We start from the raw sequence: 20,320 nt of genomic DNA on the forward strand, positions 1-20,320 counted from the left end.
TTTTGCAGAGCACTTTATTTTACAGTTGGGCAGGTAGGTCTTTCTCCCCTCCTGCCCATTTCTCTTGTATTTACTCTCAGTCCTTCTCCACGTGGTGCCTGGCAGTGCCATGCACACCTTAGGCACCCACTGAATACTCATTCCAGCAATGCAGCCATCTGGGGCCACCCAGAACTCACATCTTTTCCCCTGAGTGTGGCCTTGCCCCTCACCTGGCCCTTGCCAGGCTCTGGTGGTCAGGGGTACTAGGGAGAAGGGTGCAGGGACGTGAGTGGTATCAGAGCGTCATCCTGTCAGGGCGGCTGCACCACCCCTCCTGGCTTCACTGTGCTTTGAATAGATCTTAACTGTGGTCAGACCTTTATTTTATATGTACCTGGATCTTGGATCCCCAAATCAAACAGACCAAAGATTTTATCTTCTGCCAGGCTCAGTATCTGGCCGGCCAAGGAGAGGCTATTGCACTTGAGGAACTGTGCCATCACCAACAGCCTGCGCAGTCCCTTCACGGGGACCTGAGTTCCTGGAGCACCCAGTGTGCACTGGATGGGCCTTCAGAGCAGGGTTTTCCCAACAGTGGCACTACTGGCATTGAGCCAGATACTTCTTTGCAGAGGGGCGTGTCCTGTGCATTGTAGAGTGTTTGGCAGCATCTCTGGCTTCTACCCCCAGATGCCAATAGCAGCCCCTTCCCCCAGTTGTGACAACCAAAGTAGGAAGGAGGGAAGGTGGGGTGGATGGGATTTTCCTCCCCAGGTGTCCTTTCTCTGTCCTATGGGAGGCTGGGGGCCTGTGGTTGTCACCTCCAGCACTGCCTTGGGACAGTGCTTCTCAAACTTGGAAGCATAAACAAATGCCCTGGGCATCTCATGAAATATGCAGACCCTGGTTCAGTGACCCAGGTAGGTGGGCCTGAGAGCTGCACTTCTACCTGGCCCCTGGGCACGCTCGAAGTAGCAAGGGCACACTGTGTGAGTAGTACAGGCATCTTAGGGGTCTCTCTCTGGGAAGTGAACGGAGCCCATTCAGAGTAACCAAAGAAAAAACAAGCAAGGGGCTCTTACAGAATGGACAAGGGCTGAGCCCAGCCTTGGGAGCTGGGGCCGCTGCTCTCTCTCCTCTGGCCCTGGTGTTGGTGCCTGCCACCCTCCTTGCGTGGGCCCACTCCGCTTGGCCTATCCCTGGACTCAGCAGCGGGCAGTGTCACCGGCTCCTGAGAAGGGGATGTGTCGGGGGGACACTGGGTAGGGAGAGGCCCAGAGCACTGCAGTGACCTCTTGGGCTGAACAGGATTATTCTCTCCCAACAATGGGGTGTGCCTGCCAGAGACCACCGCGTGGATGGGGCGGGAGACCCAGAGCCAGGGAGGAGCCCTGCTGTGGCGGGGCCAGGGGTGCGGGCCTGGTTCCAGCCTTTTCTGCCTGCCTCTCACTCTAGCTAAAGGTCCCCTCTCATCTCTCCTTCCTCTGGCCCTACCTACCTTGTTGGATGGTGAGATGGAACTGCAGGAACATTCTGAACTCACAGAATGAATGCAGTCATTTAGATCTGAGATATAGTATGCCCCTCTCAAAGAAGATCCCACACGGGAAAATTAGAAATTAGGAAATTAGAGGCGACAATTTGCCCCACTGTAATCATTTTCCCTCAGCAAAAGGACCTCCTGCGGAGCTATTTTAAATAATAAACCTCCCTCAATGTGTTCATAATTACTCAATTTACCCAAATTGTATAGTTGTTAGGACTCCCAATCTCTCTGTCACTGGCCTTTTCCAATGGCCTTGGTGATCTGAGGAAAATGGAAAATGGGTAAGTTGGTGTTTCGGGGTTATCTTGTAAGAAGTCACCCTTGGAGGACAGTCATCTGACCTGGTCTTCTGTCAGGGGACTCATCGTTCAGTTCAGAGAGCTGCTGACCTCATGATTAATGCGACTTGGAAAGGTATACAAGTTCTGTGCATAAATTCTGTATCCTTAGGCAGAAAAAAAAAGAAAAGAAAAGAAAAAAAAGACAAGGAAGAAACAAAGGTGAGCAAAGGCACTAGAATAGAGAAGTTTTACAATTTTTCCAGCTTCTCCCATCATGGGATGGGAGTCAGGAACAAGGGAGGGAACCTGCAGTTGTGAACATAATGTCCAAATAAATTTTTAAACTAATTCAGGGAACTTTTGCACCAAAATTGGGGGAATGAGAGGAGATAGCTGGACGGTCCAATCATCCTCATTTTAAAAGATGCTAGTGCCGAGGCTGATCTGCAATGGCATGAGGCAGTCATGCACAGTCAGAGACTGTGGTCCGTGTAAATCGCGGCATTAACAGTGTGGTTCTTCCTTTGCATCCACGGGGACGTGATCTTTGGGAATACAAAGCCAGTCTCCCCTCCTCTCAGCTGCTGTGCTCTCCCTCTGAGCATGTTGATGCAACTCAAACAGCTCAGCACTATATTTAGCACCAACCAAAATACCCACCCTCCCGTGCCCCTGAAAATTAGCTGTGTCTGCTGTATTTCTGTTCCAGCCCAACACGCGTATACACGATTCTGGAGGAACTGAGTCTGGGAACTGTCGTGGCCAACATCACAGCTGAGGATCCTGATGATGAAGGTTTTCCTAGCCACCTTCTGTACAGCCTTACTACCGTTAGCAACTATTTCGTGATAAATCCGTGTAAGTCACACACATCCATCCTTACGTGCATCTTCTAATTCGGCCATTTGGATTGTTTTACAATACAGCTGTCCCTCGGTGCCCAAGGGGGATTGATTCCAGGAAACCTGAGGATACCAAAATCCATGGACACTTGATAGAAAATGGCATAGTATTTGCATACACCTTTGCACGCATCCTCCCATATACTTTGCATCATGTCTAGATTACTTATAGTACCTAATGCCATGCCAATGCTGTGTACAGGGTAGTTATACTGTATTGTTTAGGGAATAACGAGAGAAAAAGTCTGTGCATGTTCAGTAAAGATACAAACATCCTCCCCGCCACAAGATATGTTCAATCTGAAGTTGGTTGCATCCAAGGATGAGAACCCACAGATACTGAGGGCTGATAGTGTTTTTCCTATTTCTGGTTGGGATCATCCCTTTATGTCTTGGGTCATCATTAGTTGCCAGGGTAATGATTAGTTATCAGGCACGAGAGTTGGGGAAAGTGAACGGGGTTCATAGCTGTGTCAACCCTCACCTTTGGGGGGTAGGAGAAGGTCAGAGACACCTTCCTGCTTTTGCTGTTTTCTCAAATGCCAAGGCGCCATATTTGGAGGTAATGTGTCTTGAATCCCACCACCTTTGAGGAAGGCAGGCATGTAAAGATGGAGGGGTTACCTGTCCTGAAGTCATCCCGAAGTCTTCTGAAGAGAGGAGTTCCACCAGTACTGTGCAACAGAAATAGAGTGAAGCCACATTCTATGTAATTTCCAAGTCTATAGTAGTCACATTTTAAAAAGTAAAAAGAAACAGGAGAAATTAATTTTAATAAGGTATTTTATTTAACCCAACATATCTCAAATATCATTTCAATATATAATCAATATGTAAAAGTTATTAATGAGATATTTCACATTATTTTCTTTAGTACCAAGTCTTGGAAGTTTGTTGTGTATTTTATACTCACAGGATATCTCAATTCAGACTAGCACCATTTCGAGTGTTACATAGCTACATGTGATTAGTGGTGACCATACTGGACAGTGTCACTCTAGATCAATCTGCTGGATTGCGGGGAGTTATTTTCCCATCTGAGTGTCTCAGTGCAGAGATGGAAAGTTCTTCCCTTCTGTTATAGCCATCTTTTATTATTGGGGCCTTATTATATACCAGGCAATATGCTGAGTGATTAACATGCATTCTGCCTCAGGTACTCAATATGGCAATCCAGTGAACTACTATAATCCGCATTTTACAGATGAGGAAACTGAGGCTTAGTGATAGACTCAGACAGGTTAAATGACTTGTGCAAGGTCTCACAGCTCCAGGACTTGCCCTCTTAACTGCTACTAGACCATCCTACCTCTAATCACTTCACCAAAACAGATTTCAATTCACATGATGATTTCATGGAGGCCACCTGTGGGCAATCCCAGAAAGGTAGTGTGTTACTGGCTCCACAGGCTTTAGAGCAAAGGATACCTCTTCCCAGGAGAGGCAAGCAAAGGCAACCATTGTGCTCTATCTCTGAAAACTTCCTAGAGCTGTCACTGAGGACCTCGGTCAGCTGATAACGTAGGGATGGACAAGCATGCCTGAGAATTCTGTTCACTCTGGTATTGCAAAATTAAACTTTTAACAAGTACAGACAAGTACAGCGGGTTTCTTTTTTTTGAGCATATTTATCAAGCCTCTTTGGTTGTATGCAACAGAAACTAAGGCAAAGCAAACTAAGCAAGAGAAAAAAAAAAAAGGTAAGGACATCTATCACCAGGATACTGGGTCTCTCATAAAAAAGAGTCAAATAATCGGGGCACAGGAAAGGTGTGAACCAGCACAGCTCAGGAACCTCAGTGCTAGAGTTCTGGCCTTTTACCTACAGCTCCACTATTAACCTTACTGACTCCCCAACATGTGACTCTCAGTTATAAATTCCCCCATAAGAGGACCCTGTGGGTAAGCTGGAGTCAGCTATCCACCAGTCCAGTCAACTATGGGCAAGAGCTGCTGCCAGTCCCCTGAAGTCTGTTGTGAAAAATTCTAGAAGGGTCAGACCAGATATCCCAATAAATATCCAACATAGGAACTCACATGGGTTTTCCCAAAACAGTGTTTATATAGAGAAGATTCTCTGTGTAAGCCAGTCCTCAAATGAGAGTGGTCTTTTCCCATTTTCTCCACTTTTCCATATTCCTTTACTCTTCATTTCTCTTCAAAGGGTCATGTTCTAACCTTTGCCTTCTTAGTGACTGGCACCATTCGAGTGGCCCAGAGGATAGACCGAGATGCAGGTGAATTAAGACAAAATCCCGCCATTTCTGTAGAGGTTCTGGTGAAGGACAGACCCCAGGGGGGTCAGGAGAATCGCATGCAGATAACTTTCATTGTGGAAGACATCAACGACAACCCTGCCACGTGCAGGAAGTTCTCCTTCAGGTACTCAGAGTTTGAAACTTGCGCTGAGCATTTTACCTCTTTGGTGGTCCTTGGTCCTTTGGCTTATCTCGTATGTTCTCAGGAGGGACTGAAGAATTATGGGCATCTGGGGAAATGGCTCATGAAAATAAGTAGATTCGAACCATCCAATTTTGTTCACAGGTTTTCTTTTCATCATCCTTTTTTTCTTTCCTCTCTTTCATTTTCTTTCCTCTTCATTATCTCCCATCTCCACTTTCTTACTCTTGTAAGAATTATTTTTTTATTTCATTCCCTTCTATAACCTGTTCGTCTCTCTTGGCGAAAAGTACCACAGGGACTTGTTAGGTCCTCTCCGGGCTGTTCCTTTTCTTTATTTATTGCCACCCGTGGCAAGATGGTGCTGTTAGCAGTTGTAATAGATGCTTGAGACTTAGGCTTAGTAAAGAGAAACTCCCAGAGAAACACACCACCAGTAATGTGCATAAATCAAACCAAGTACTCATGTAAAACAAAACAAAGCATCAATTCACCTTACACAACTTAATTGCATATAAACAAAAGGCAACCAAAAGGGAAAAAAATGCAGATACAAGTGGGATATGAGGGTTACTTTGTAAACGTTGACCCATTCTTTGTCTCACAATCTATTCATTATTATTTTAAAATAAGGCCCCTTGTGATCCCGGGTTAATATGCCTTTTGAAACAGTATTGCCTTTCTACTATTTTGTCAAAAAGCAACATGATTAGTAATTTCCTGTGTTAGCCTAGTCTCTGAGGTTTCATACCAGCCACTCTCTGGTTTCTTGAGAGCCTGAAAAGAGCTCTTTGAGGGTAGGGATTGTGGGGGGCACCTCAGCAGTGACCCTTGCCAAGAGAGGGCCCTGTATCTAGAGCAAAGCTAAAGACCAGACCAGGTCTCAGTTTCAGATGTCCCCAGGGAGAGAGTCTCCTGAGTTTATCTTTGACTGATTTTTGCAGGTTTTCTCCAGGTAACTTTGGACACAGATCCAATACATGCAAAGGACAAAAGACCTACCCTAGACAAGGATTGTCTGGGATGAGCAATAGAAATAGAAATTCCCTTATTACATGTACGAATGTCTCTGTTCTCCCACATGACATGCCCAGCATAATGCTAAAGAATCAATGTGTCCTTGAGTCTGATATCAAAACAGTTCAATTCTGTTCTGGACACACCCCTGATCTGTCTGTTCAGATCCAGTCTCCACCCTGCACTGTGCCCAGGAGGCTGGCCTGCACGGGCACCAACTGGCTCCCTTGCCTTCCAGCTTCTGGCTGGCCAGCAGGGAGCCCTGGAGGGAGGGGGAGAGGAAGGTCAGGGTATTTATCCCTTGCCCCCTCTCTGTGGGCTTGATATATTCCTCTTGCTCCTGGAGGTCTCAGTCCCCACAAAGCAGTCCTCTGCATATGGCACTCTCTGTCCCTGGTTTCATGAACTGCTCCCTCCACTGGCTCCTGTGGGCATGGAGATGGTAATGGTGCTCCTCTTACTAGCCCTGAGATACTGTGCCATCCCTTGAGATTTCCATATACTCTGAGCGCACCTTTGTAATAGCCCATTACTAAGCCCTCCTAGATTTATCCTAATCTGCCATCCGCTTCCTGTGGAGACCCTGATAAAGTCAATCACAATCTTGAGCATGTGATAGGTTCCTATCCCAACCTAAGCATTCATGCACCCCAGAGTCTGTTACATGGGTGGGGATGGTTGCTGTAGGTAGGACCGTGACTTCCACACCATTGCATGCATACATGCATAAATTAAAGCCACCCTCTGTTGAGAGATGTCTAGGCCCTGGGATGGAGTCACACTTAGATTTTCTTTGAAATTCCAAATCTACGCTGGTCCTCGTGGGTAGTCCCAGTGCACCCTGGGAAACTCCTCCCCTCCTGTCCTACCCTCCCAACCCTCCTGCTCTTCTTTGTTCACCTGCCCTGAGAGGTGGGGGGCGGTGGGGGTTCAGGAGTGAGGACTCTGGGTATCGTGCCTGGAGAGGACTGTGCTGTCTCAACTCTTCTTTGTCCCTTTTCTCCCTTGGGCGCATATCTGTTAATTGCATATTTGGCTTCCTGTGGTCCAGAGTCCCCTGAGGCATAGGAGGGCAAATAGGACATTTGCAGACTGTGTTCCAGATTAGCTGGTGAAGTCACAATTTGAATACCCCGCACTGTCCAGGCGGCCCATGGGGAGTCCTGTCTTCTTGGTCTCTCCAAATTAGCCCTGAAGGCCAACGCTAAGTCAGTAACTTGACTAACTGTATTTATTAGTGAAGATCATCTAAACGATGCTCAAGTCCCTTCTCTGGGCTTTTCCAATGCTCAGCCATCCTAGGACCGCCAAGAAGTGAGGAGATACATGGGCTCCCTCCCCTGCAGTCCCATAGGCGGCAGTCTGCTGCCCACGGGCTGGTGGGGACCCGTGGGGGCCTAAAAGCCCTGAGCCTGCACCCCCTGCCCTCCTCCCTTCTAACTGCATCGAAGCAGCTCAGAACAGAACAAAACGACATCGGAAATGGTGCGACCGCAGTCTCTGACACTTGTCCCTTCCTCGAGGGTCTTGGGCGCGGTCCCGGCTGTGGTCCCTTCCAGAGCAGGTGCAGGAGCGGCGGGCGGGCGCCAGCACCCACATACGGCAGCAGGCTGTGGGGGGCCGCGGGGCGGAGGGCGGCCTGGAGGAGGCGGGCGCCCCCTGCCGGCCCCCGAGTGCACGCAGGCCCCAGCTCTCGGCCGAGGCGCCTGCGGCTTTCCCAGGCTGGTGATGAATGAGCCGGGCCCGACGGAGGCATCAAAGGCGCCGTGACAGCCCCCGCTCCGGCTGTAAATCGTCAGGCGCTCGGCTGCAAGCGCTGCGCAAGCTGTCTGCGAGCAAGAGGCTGGAAGGTTGGCGGATTCGGAACCGGCTGGGCGCAGTCACCTTTGCCTGGGGAGAGAACTGTGGTCAAATGGCTGGGAGCGAGGGCAGCTCGCCTTCGAGGCCCGGATTGATGAATGAGGGGGCGTGCCTTTCCAAGTCACGCGTTTAGGGGAAGAATACCAAGTGTCTGAGGCGAATGAAAGAACACGCCAGGCAGCCCCGAGGGGCCAAGTGTGGCGGCCTCTTTTGGAGTGACTGAAACGTCTGGCTTCAGGACCCAGGATTCTTTGGATGATGCAATCTCCTGGCTTTTGCAGGGCTGTAATCAAGGCTCAGATCCCCAAACCATCTGTGTGCCTGGATAGTCTTTCACGGAACTTAGTAAAGTTTACAGGGACTCTAACACACAGGCAGTAGAGACTCCTGTCTGGATGCATCAACTCTTGGAGAGGCCTGCAAACCACTCTGAACCACTCTCTCCTCCCTTGCAAAATGGGGACAAGAATACAAACCTCTTGGAGATGAGGGAATTAGACGTTGTGTTTTTAAAGTGTTTGGTATGATACAGCATGTGCTTGGTGTTTCACAAATGGTGTCTATTCTAAGTACTTATGAATAAAACCATGACACTGTGCGATCAAGGCCAGAATGACAATGCTCAGACTCCAGTCCTGCTGAAACACGGGGTGATCTTTGTTCAGGAGGCATCCTGGAGGCCCAGCTAGACCTGCCTTGTCTCCAGCAAGCAAAGCCGTTATCCTCAGGAAGCCAAGGCCGTGCTTGCTGTCAGACTGTGTTCTGCATGTGCTGAGCCAGGAACCCATCTTAGCTGCCATTAAGAGGGGGTCTGGAGTGTAGAAAGGAGCGTAATTTGGCCGCAGAGAGAAGTACAGAGGATTAAAGAACTTAACACATGTTAGTGTGGGTGCTCCGAGAACCGGATGCCAAGACAGGATTAAATATGCGGGGCTTTTATTAAGAGAAATGCCTGCGGGAGAAAATGGGGAGAGAGATAGACAAGCCTGTGGAAATCATCAGACCAGGTTGCAAGTCTGACCTGAGTAAAGGAAAGAGGGAGAGAAGGTGGTTTAGAAAGTTCTAGACTGGCATGCAGTCTAAGGAACATTCAGCTAGGACATTGGAGTCCTGGAGCCAAATTCAGCCGTCATAGGACCGGAATGAGGCTGTCTTGGTATCTCAGTCATTGGAACGTGGCCTTGCTGCAAACGCAGTAATGCATTTCAGAGCTCAGCAGCTGAGGCTACGTTCTTGTTGTGGTTGAAGGTCTTCCAGGCACATTCTTGTGGCAGCCGCAATATATTTTTGTAAGAAATTCTGGCAAGGCAAAATATGATTGAGATAAGTAGCAAGAAAGGAAAACAAACAAAACAAAACAAAAACCAGCCACAATTCCTCCCTGCCTGTATGTGTGCTCCTTTGCAATGTGATTTTGCTATCATTTCTATCAAGATATGGATCTCTCTGCTCTTTGAATATGGGCTTCACCATATGAGTTGCTTTGGCCACTAGAACATTCATAAACATAGCACAACAGAGGCTTGAAAAGTGCTTGTGCATTGGAACTTGCCCTCTCTTGCTACTTCTGGAACTCTGAGACCTCCATGCAATGAGCCTAAACTAACCTCCTAGAGGACGAGAGACAACAAGAAGCAGAGACTCACCAACTTCCCACCACCAGACGTGTGAGCGTGGCCACCCTTGGCCATCCAGTCCCAGCCGAGCTGCCAGTGACCGCAGAGACCAGCCAAGCCCAACTGGAACCAGAAGAACTGTGGGATAACCCATACTATTGTGAGAAATAATAAGTGCTTGTTGTTTTAATGCACCTAGTTTTGGGCTGGTATGTTATGTAGCAAAAGCTAACTGACATGACTTAGGTCCATTTTATAGAAGGAGAAACTGAAGCCTGGAGACACGATAAAGGCCCTCAGTGAACTGAAGTGTAAAGGTGTTAATCAGTCTTCCTCGGAGTGTCCCACACCAAGCTGGGCTTGACCATTGAGTCTGGGGGCAGCTTTACTCATTTGCATTATTTGCCTAGACCTTGGAGTCAACTGAGATTGGGATCCCCACATTTGATTCTTAATAAACCCCTCTTGAATGAATGAGACTAAGGTGTTCCTAGGAGGCCCATCTATGGCAGTGGAGCCACCAAACACAAGTTGAGGAATTCCCAATTTTCAAAGCATGAGAGATGTGGGATTAAGGCGTTCTCCCCAACGAGATCATAAACTCCTGCAGGCAGGGGGTGAGATTTGTATTTCTCTTACATTCTTCCTCACGACTGTACGAGTCTCATAAGCTATCATTCATTCATGCAACAAATATGTGCTGAGTGTGCCAGGAACAAAGCAGACAAAGATCCCTGCCTACATTTTAGGAGGGAAGTAGACAATAGACATGATAAATAAGTGAAATATGTAGTATATTGTATAATGATAAGTGCTAAGAATTAAAAATAAAGGGGGTAACGGGAGAGGATGCACTGGGCAGCCATTGTTGACATTTTAGGCAGGGCAGCCTTGCTGATAAGGTGCTATTTGATTAGAGAATGAAGAAAGTGAGAACACGAGCCAGGTAGGTTTTTGTGGGAAGAGCGTTCCCAGGAAGCACGGCGAACCCGAGGCTGCAGCCTGGCGGAATGTTCCAGGAGCGCTGGGAGGCCAGAGCAGTGGGAGGACAGAGGGCAGGAGAAGAGTTAGTAGAAGACGAGTTCAGCGAGGTAACAGGGGAGTGCGTTATGAAGGGTCCTGCAGATCAAAGTTGGGACTTTGAGTGAAAAGATGAGCCATTTGGGACGTAGGAGCAGAGGAGTGACATGATCTGACAACATTTTAACAGGATCCCTCTGGCTGCTGCGTTAAAAATAGCCTGAAAGGAGGCAAGGGCAGAGCCAGGGAGACCAGTTAGGAGGTTACTGCACTAACCATGGACCTGCTTTGAATTGAAATTAAAGCAGAGGTGTCTAGCCTAGGGCCTGTGTGAGAAGAAACACTCAATCACCATTTGTTGGGGGAAAATATTGAATTGAGTCTTTTCGCCAGCATTATGGTGCCTGAAAGAACAGCCAAGGGGACGTTGCTTCTCGACCTGAACAAGTTCTGCTTTGATGATGACAGTGAGGCACCAAACAACAAATTCAACTTCACCACGCCATCTGGAGCAGGGAGCAGCGGCAGATTTTTACAGGATCCAGCTGGCTCTGGGAAAATCGTGGTCAGTTAATGGTCATTGCTTCATTAAAAGGGCATCGGGGAGTGGTCCAACATGCATAGAGCTTTTGCTGCCCCACAGAGAGAAATTTCCAAGGTAACCCCCTCTCCGAGCGACTGTAACTGACAGACTTAATAGCGGGTCTGCGTTCCCCATTCGCTCTTTATTTTTCCCAGGTCTGGGAACCGTTTGTTATGCATAGCTGTGCCTGGGGTGCTAAAGACTGGATTCTTTCTTGCGTAGCATGCAGTTTGCGTGCCTGCTTAGCGTGCCTTTATAGACACATTAGTGCCCTCTGTGCTCCAGCGCTTTTGTTTGTTTGAGTGCTCTTTCCCAGCCCCTAGAGGTGTGAGGTGAGAGAAAGCAGGGCCTTGAGTGTATCTGGATAAATTCCACTCCTGGAACCACCGGAGACCCAGGGCAGTGAGCATGGGCAGGGAGCCCTCGTCCCAGCCACTCCACAGGGGCAAAAGCAGCACTGAAGAAGGATGGGCATAAAAGGGGGGTCTCAACGAGCTGTGTGAGACCTTTATTTACAGGGCTCCTGCTGGAGGATGGTGGGGAAGGAGAGGAAAATGGAAGGGCAGGGCAGGCAGGTGGGGTCTGGGGTTAGAGACCGAGCTTCAGGGAGGACAGCAAGCAGCCCTCTCCATCCCCTCCCCTGCCACTGCTCCGCTGCCGTCCCAAGCCCTTCTCAACCCCCAAGAAAGTCTCACCAACTTGATTCATAGTGTCCCCTAAAAAATAATTTCTGTTTAGGAAATTAATATACACTCACTGTAGAAAACGTAGAAAGCACACAAAAGCATTGTTACCATTGAGTGATAACCACTGTTAATATTTTGACATATTTCCTTCTTGTCTTTTTTCTGTGCATATATTTTATACATATTTACATAAGTTTTTAAAATACAGTCATCCCCCTTCATCCACAGGGTATATGTTTCAAGGTCCCCTCCTGCCCAGAGGATGCCTGAAACCTCAGAAATTACTGAACCCTAAATATACTATGTTTTTTCCTATATGTACATTTCTATGATATAGTTTAATTTATAAATCAGGCACATAAGAGATTAACAATAATAACTAGCCATGGAAAAATCGTAACAAAATACTATAATCACAGTTACGTGAAGCTGGGTGTGGTGGTGTACATCTGTAGTCCCAGCTACTCAGGAGGCTGAGCTGGGAGGATGGATTGAGGCCAGGAGTTCAAGGCTGCAGTATGCTATGATTGTGCCTATGAATAGCCACTGTATTCCAGCCTGGGTAACAGAGCAAGATGTGTCTATAAAAATAATAATTAAAAACATTATATGAATGTGGTCTCTCTCTCAAAATATCTTATTGTATTTCACTCTCCTATTTTCAGACTGCTGTTGAGTGCAGGAAACTGAAACTACAGACTGAGGGGGCTACTGTAATGAAAATATCCCTGCACATAAGATTCAATATTGTGCTTTTCTTCAACAAATCTGAAGTCATGAGCCTATGCTACTGGGCAATAGTGCTTGATGAACATCTTTGTTCATAGATTCTTTCTCCTGATAAGTTCTTTCCATAAATTCTCTAGTAGTGAGCAAAGGTATGGTCATAACTGTATAAAGCTCATTTTTTTTTCTTTACATTCAGAGCTAATTAGTAATTAAAGCTCTTCATTTTTATGGGCAAAATGCTTTCCAGAAAGGCTTTACCAATTTACATATCCACTAGCAGTATATGAAACTGTCTGTGTCAGTTCAATAAGTAGGATTGTTTATTCTGTGTAAGCTAATATCTCTGTTTTAATCTAGTTGATTGGTGATCTAGATTATGAAAATCCAAGCAATCTAGCAGCCGGAAATAAATACACAGTGATAATCCAGGTGCAGGATGTTGCCTCTCCTTACTATAAAAGCAAGTATCATTTTGATTTATTTCACGAGCATCTTCCTTGAGTAGCAATGACTAAGCTACGCTAGGCAGTGCTAGATATTGTGCCAGGTCCTCCGTCCCATAAGCACTGCTCTGGTGCAGGGGGCTCCTGTTTCTTGGCTGAATTACAACACTTAAAATAATCTTTTAAGGGTCTCTCTGCCTTCAGTCTTGCCCTTTTCCAATGCATCCTCCCCATATCTGGCAATGATTTTTTAGGAAATGCTAATGCCATCATATTACTCTCTTGGTTAAAGCACTTGAGCGTTTCCTGTAGCTTGTCAAGTTCAAGTTCAAACTTTGACTTGGCATACGAGGATTTTCATCATCCAGCCACTGCTTAAGCCTCGAGCTTCAGCTCCTGTCACTCGCCTCCAAGCCCCCTTTCTTTCCAACTGGGCCAAATAGCTTGCAGTTTTGCTGAGCGAGTTATGCAGTTTTATATCTTGGTATTTTTGCATATGCCTAGAACACCCTGCAATCCCGCCCCTGCCCCATTCGTCTAAGCCTGTGCTTGTAAAGCTCAGCTCGCATGCACATCTTCCTGGAAGCTGCTCCTCCCCCAGGGCTCCACCGTGATCTGTATGTACCCGGTTTATGTAAGGGTGATCACCCTCAGCATCTTGAGAGCAGGAGCCGCCAGGTCTTGTTCAGCTGGTGTCCCCGGTACACGAAGCCTGTACGCAGAAGGTTCTTTAAAGATGTTGAATAAACAAATGAATAAGGATTGGCAATTAAATTTGTTTCTGTTTCCATTTTTAGATAACATCTACATTTATATCTTAACAAGCCCAGAAAATGAGTTTCCTCTCATTTTTGATAGGCCATCCTACGTGTTTGATGTGTCAGAATTAAGACCGGGTAAGTAGCAGACAAGATGCCGACCACTGTGCTCTGGATGGATTCCATCCAAACGCATGTCGTGCAGAGGGGAGAACTCCCTCCCAGAGGCCCCAGTGGTGTTTTGCACAGTGATTCACAGCTGATTAGTATTTATTGCACCTCTTATTTCTTTTAAATTTTCCTTGCTGCTGAGGAGCCCTTCAGGTGAAACTTGGATTTTGAAAACTGTTGATTAAACTGCATTTTTCTGAAGCCCCTGATTGCTTCCTTGTCTGTTTGCCTGATTCCGCTAATCCTCCCTTTTTGTAGCCTAAGTTGTCTCTTGGTCTCCGCAGTGATTTTTATCCAGCTCACTCAGAGGATTGAAATTTTAAAAATAGAAAAAAGGTTTCCCATTTCTATATTTCCTTCATTTAAAAGCAAAATAAAGACATTTTCTGTCTCCCCTACTAGGATTCACTAGAGGCTTCTTTTCTGCCACTTAGGATACCCTGATTTTGGCAGGCTCTTCTCTTACTAAAGAGAAGATCTCTCACATCTTGCTTCAGTTTCTCCCTAGCTCTTCCAGTTTGAAGGTAATACTGTTAACTCTCTAGTACTGCTGTCCCCAACCCCTGGGCCACAGACCGGTACCAGTCCACGGCCAGTTAGGGATAGGGCAGCAGAGCTCTGCCAGCTGCCACCCCTCCCCTGCCCATTCGTGGAAAAATTGTCTTCCATGAAACCATGGGGCACACAGCAGGACATGAGCAGCAGGGTGAGCAAGCGAAGCTTCCTCTGTATTTACAGCCGCTCCGCAGTGCTTGTATCACCGCCTGAGCCCACTTCCCCCACCCTCCCATTCATGGAAAAACTGTCTTCCATGAAACTGGTCCCTGGTGCCAGAAAGGAAAAAGGTTGGTAGACTCCCCACAGCTTTTTATCTTTAGCTCATGAGTACTTCTTCCATATTAAACATACCAAACCAAACCAAACCAAACCCATAAAACTCCTTCTAAAATGATCTCCTCTCCATTTTATTCTCTCTTTATTTCTTGACTTTAAGTTTTAAGACAAAACACAAGATGAAAGTCCGAAGAAAAAGCTTTTAATTGCTTATACGTTAACCAGTGAATAACAGGACTAGGCCATCTGAGCTCACAGATCTTATTTCTGATCACCTACTTCGGGTCAGGCACGTAGTGCTGGAGCTACAGAATTGAGTTAGAGAAGGTTTCTGTCCTTGAGGAATGAAATTTATGAGAGGGAACTCCTATAACACAAGCAATCCAGAACTCTAGCAGTGTCACCAACAATTTCTCAAATAAGCATAATGGAACAGTATTTTAAAAGCTATACTCTAATCATCAGTTGCTAAATTCTTTAAAAATTGTTTATTTTTTCATCTGGCTTATAAAAGCAATTCATTCTCATTGTAGAAAATTGAAAAATACAAGAGACTTTTAGACACTGCAGCAAAAAGATGTATGTGTAAGGATGGATGTTCTTTGCACTGTTGTTTATGATAGCAAAATAATTGGTATTCTTGGAGTCTAAAGGCATGAATTGTCTTTTATACCTCATAGTACTGCTGGGATCATAGGACCAGTTACCTAGTGTGTGCTCATTGGCATTATTTGAACTTAATAGAATGGAAAATATAAAACATACAGAGTTTGAACAGCAAGGAGGCCTCCAGAAGTCTTCTTGCCCATGGCAATGAAGACATCTGTTTCTGGATCATCCTCTCCCACCTCCCCAAGCAGGACTAACTGCAGGTACTTTATTTCTCCAGCTAGAACCCGAGTCGGAAAGGTGCAAGCAACTGATAAAGACTTCCCCCAGGGCAGCGTTGTGTACTCCATCTCCACCGGAGGGGCCAGCCTCCAGTACCCAAGCATATTTTGGATTAATCCTAAAACGGGAGAACTCCAGCTAGTAACTAAAGTGGACTATGAAACAACCCCTGTCTATATTCTCAGAATCCAGGCCACCAACCGCGAGGACACAAGCTCAGTCACTGTGAGTGGGGCCGTTTGGTATATTCCCACTAACCCGACTGGTTGACTTAGGGTCCGCCTGGCACCCCCAGGGTGTGATTGCCCCAATGAGGAAACTTCACAGGGCACATCCTGCCAATATGATGGGAAATGGGTAGTGGTGCCTGGGAAATAAAGATTCCTGTCTTTCTTTGAGACCCAAATTTGTGGGTTACTGAGAGAAGCACTGAGATTGATGGCCAGACATTGGAATATCTGCTGAACTCATAAAGCCACTTTATGGGACAAAGTTCCTCCCATGGTCGTTTAAATCTCACTTTGCTTTTGTGGTGGGCTGGTGGTGAGACGCCCATGGCCCGGAAGTCAGGTGTGGTGGCTTCAGAGTTATGCATTTCACCCTCTAGAGCAGTTTTGCCATGTCTCTGCTCCACCCCTGTACACATCAGATAGGGCAGATCTTAAAATGACACTATGCTGCTGTCCTGCTTCCCAACTGTTGATGCTGAGAATCTTGCAAAATGCAGATTCTGCGTCAGTAGGTTTGAGGCCTGAGATTCTGCATGTCCAACATGCTTGCGAGTGGTGGCAGTGCGGCTGGCCCCACAGCCACGCTTTGGGTGGCAAGGGTCTAATAGGCCCGTGTCGGCAGCGGTTAGGATTATCTGAGGGCAACATGACGGCCACAAAGACCCAGCTATTCCTTGGTCTTTCCCATTAGTAAAGTGAAAAGGCATGAAGGCAGAATGAACTCTGAGCTAGCAGCAGGCAGCCCTGCGTGATACAGGCAATGATTGGTTCAGAGTCAGGAGACCGAGTTCATTTCTCAACTTTGATCCCAATTTTCGGACAGAGTCTGAGCAAGCCTTATCTCTGTGTTCCTATTTCTCTATCTCTTAAATGGAGAGTCACCTGATAACCCAATGCCTGGATAGTCTGGTCCCTCTGATGACTTGCTTTGAATTAATGGGATGGTGTTTTTAATGATGCGGAGGTGCAGCATTGCTAGCCGAGGAGAGTCGGAGATAATTGCGGTGTTTGTTAGGCTGGGTTTTTTTTTTTTTTTTTTTTTTTCCAGAAAAATGAATGGACTCCACCTTGGGAGCTAACTAGAGTGAACATTTCAATTTATTCCTGGGCACAGAAATAGCTGAAATCCCCAAATTTCAAAGGTAGAATGAATACGACTCAAAATTCATAAGCTTTTAAAAAGGGTGATGAACTAAATGATCACACAAGTCCCTTTCAGGGCTGACATTCTATGATGCTGTGCTGGCAGGCGTCCCAGGCTATATTCCAATTCGCCAGGCGTAAAAGACAGCGCTGAAAGAGAATAGGCCGGCCCTGCGCGCGGCAGGTTAGCCCCAGGGCTGAGTGCGGTGCTAATGGCCCAGGTTACAGACGCGATCCCAGCTTTACCAGGCCCACTTGTTCTGACCCAGTGGGTCTTAGCCCCCTGCATATTAGAATCAGCTGGGGAAGAGAAGAAACGTACTCTGGGCTCTACTCTCCAGGGATCCAATCCATTTGGTTTGAAGTGGGCCCAAGAAAGTGGACCAGGGTCGGATGTGGTTTCCATTGCTGTATATGCTAAAGATAAAGACTGCACTTCCAATACACAAGGGGCAGCAAGCAAGGAGACACATAGGGTCATCACAAATCCACACTACTACTGGAAAACCACCCAGCATCATCTGCAGGTGAGCCCAGGTGTCTCGGTGCACGTGCGTGGGGTGTGTGTGTGTATACATCTACTATAGGCACACATACACGTGCACACAGTGTTGAAGTTAAAAGCACAGGATTTAGAGTAGGACAGACCTGACTTCAAATCCCAGCCCTGCCACTCGCCAGCTGAATGGGTTCAGGTCCATTACCTAATCTCTCCAAACCTCCATTTCCTTATCTATAAAATGGGAATAATTATGTTATCAATCTCATGTGAGGTTAAATGAGCTAATCCATGCCAAGTGCTTAGCCCAAAAGTGCTGGGCACACAGCAAACACTCAAAAAGTCTCAGCTGTTAAGAATGACCACCTTCTTGCTGCTCTAGGTGACTGTGAACATCCTGGAAGAAAATGATGAAAAGCCAATTTGTACCCCAAACTCTCATTTCATGGCCATCCCCGTGGATCTGAAGGTTGGCACAAATATTCAAAATTTCAAGCTGACGTGTACTGACCTTGACTCCAGCCCCAGATCGTTTCGTTATTCCATTGGCTCAGGTACAGTACTTGGTGGTGACAGCCCTGGGCCCTGGCTCTGAGGCCTCCACAGTTGTCTAAGGAGAACGTGTTGGGGTCTGTGCTCACACCTGGATCGGGGCACAGTGGGGTTGAGAGTGACAGGGGTATTTTGGATGAGGGAAGCAGAGATGGGGAGTCTAATGCTAGACTCCTCTTGGCTTCCCCTTCTTCCCTAACTCTTCCCACACCCCAACTCATGGCACCCAAAGGCCCCTAAAAGGGTAAACCTCATTGATGGTGAACCCCCGCCCCCCGCAATTCATGATTATGAGTCATAGGTCATATTAGCATAATTAAAAAAATTAGTCCAACTTTTCAACCACCTCTTTTACTGAAAGCTTGTCATGGGGGCAGGGAATCCCAGTCCTCTCTCTGCATAATAATAGATTAAATAGATTAAATGCATTTTGAAATGTGTCCTCAGGAGTTCTCTTGTGCTCCATTCATTTTATCTTTTTAAAAATATACCATTGTGGAGAAAAAAGAGCACCCCTCAATGGAAATTAGACCAAAATAGCTCATCTAATGAAGTGCTGAGGCCAGAGATTTAAACCCAAACAAGCAGAACAATTCCACGTGAAAGAGTAAAAATCCATCTCTGCTGCCTGCTGAGCCCTTGGCAGGGCAGGAACTCGAACAGTAGGAAGCCTCTCGAGCTGGCTGTGTCACAAAACCCAGGGGCAGAAACTGCCTCGAGACTGCAGTTGCTGAAGATGGAAATAATCCATACTGAGAACCCTAAGGCCTTATGGAGCACTTTGCTGCTAAGGGAGCAAAAATTGCATCTTCTCCTGCTCCATTTACCGGGGTTCAGTCAGTAATGAGTCTGGAGCCGGTGGAGGAGTGAGCGCGTGTGCTGGGCTGGCGGCCTTTCTGCCCCGGGCTCCGGGAGCTGAGCTCTGGGCCCCAACAGAGCTGGTGGAGCTGGGTGCGTGTTTAGGGTGCGATGAGTGGGTTCAGGAGGACCCGGGGCTGCAATCCCTGCAAAGCCAGGAGGAATCTTCCTTTGGGGGGCTCCAGGGACATCCGCAGCCAGTGTGACCAGCCAGGTTCCATGACAGGCAGGAGGAGAACTTGGCCTATGGCTGGGGATGTGACCTGTTCTACCCTCTCGCTGCGCACTCATTTGTCTGAGTGTGAGTTATATGTGCTGTTAGCAAACAAATGCCAGATGATAAACTGCAAGGGGCTGCACCAGGATTATGAAGTCTCTGCCTGACGCTGGGCAAGATGGCACGTAGGACAGGTGTCGGATGGGTGCGCTGTCGTCCTTTTTAACTCATTCTTGCCTGCAGCCACACCAGTTGTGAGCAAGAATTTCTTTGCATTAGTGAAATCTCTGGTGCAGAGATTGCATATCACTAATCCAGCCCTGGTGCATCAGAAACACCGTCTACACTCGAGGTGTGGGCATTTGAGAAAAAGACCGAGTGCAATTTTCTTCTAAACCTTTTTTTCTCACTCTTTTTTCTTCTTTTTACCAAAATCCTTGCATCCAATCTCATTTAGGCAACATCAACGGTCATTTCACCTTCTCTCCTAATGCCGGGTCCAACGTGACACGCCTGCTGCTCGCGTCTCGCTTTGACTATGCTGGGGGCCTTGACAAGATCTGGGACTACAACCTCCTCGTCTACATAACTGATGACAACTTGCTGTCCGGCAGGAAGAAAGCAGAGGCTCTTGTTGAAACAGGGACGGTGACACTGAGTGTTAAAGTCATTCCCCACCCGACCACAATCATCACCACAACCCCCAGGGTAAGGGCTTTGGGATCTGGAATCCCAGCCACATTCCTTTGGTATTTATGTCGATGGAGCCCTTTGACCTGGGAGAAACGTGGGATGGACTGAAAAGTGCTAAGGTGTTAGGATGTTGCCAAAAATGGCAACCACGGGCTGTGTTGGAGCAGCCACTGGTGGTGACGATCAGGGTGAGAACTTGGATTTGCAAAACCATTAGCTTTTCCTATTCTGGGAAAGTGGAGTGTGCGTTTGTGCAGGGAGAGATCAGACGCTAACACCTGTGCGGGGCGCGTGGCCATTTGCTACCTCCATAGCCCCTCTCTGCTTGTTCCTAGGAGCCACAGCAAGGGCATGTCCACGTGATCAGGCTGCCAGCTGTCACCGCGTGTCAGTCTGTACCCCACTCCCC

At 47.2% G+C, this 20,320-nt stretch overlaps 1 protein-coding gene across 1 annotated transcript in view; it reads left to right on the forward strand.

Annotated features, from left to right (window-relative positions):
- CDHR3 (cadherin related family member 3) overlaps positions 1-20,320 on the forward strand; it is a 59,376-nt gene that overhangs the window by 28,118 nt on the left and 10,938 nt on the right. The window contains exons 7-14 of the mRNA XM_012746514.3: positions 2,519-2,667; positions 4,904-5,093; positions 11,018-11,189; positions 12,980-13,082; positions 13,863-13,961; positions 15,718-15,944; positions 17,974-18,145; positions 19,676-19,926. Of these exons, the coding sequence (XP_012601968.2) occupies positions 2,519-2,667; positions 4,904-5,093; positions 11,018-11,189; positions 12,980-13,082; positions 13,863-13,961; positions 15,718-15,944; positions 17,974-18,145; positions 19,676-19,926 (1,363 nt within the window). The remainder of the gene's footprint in view (positions 1-2,518; positions 2,668-4,903; positions 5,094-11,017; positions 11,190-12,979; positions 13,083-13,862; positions 13,962-15,717; positions 15,945-17,973; positions 18,146-19,675; positions 19,927-20,320) is intronic.

The sequence above is a fragment of the Microcebus murinus genome, chromosome 9, assembly GCF_040939455.1.
Source record: "Microcebus murinus isolate Inina chromosome 9, M.murinus_Inina_mat1.0, whole genome shotgun sequence".
NCBI lineage: Eukaryota > Metazoa > Chordata > Mammalia > Primates > Cheirogaleidae > Microcebus > Microcebus murinus.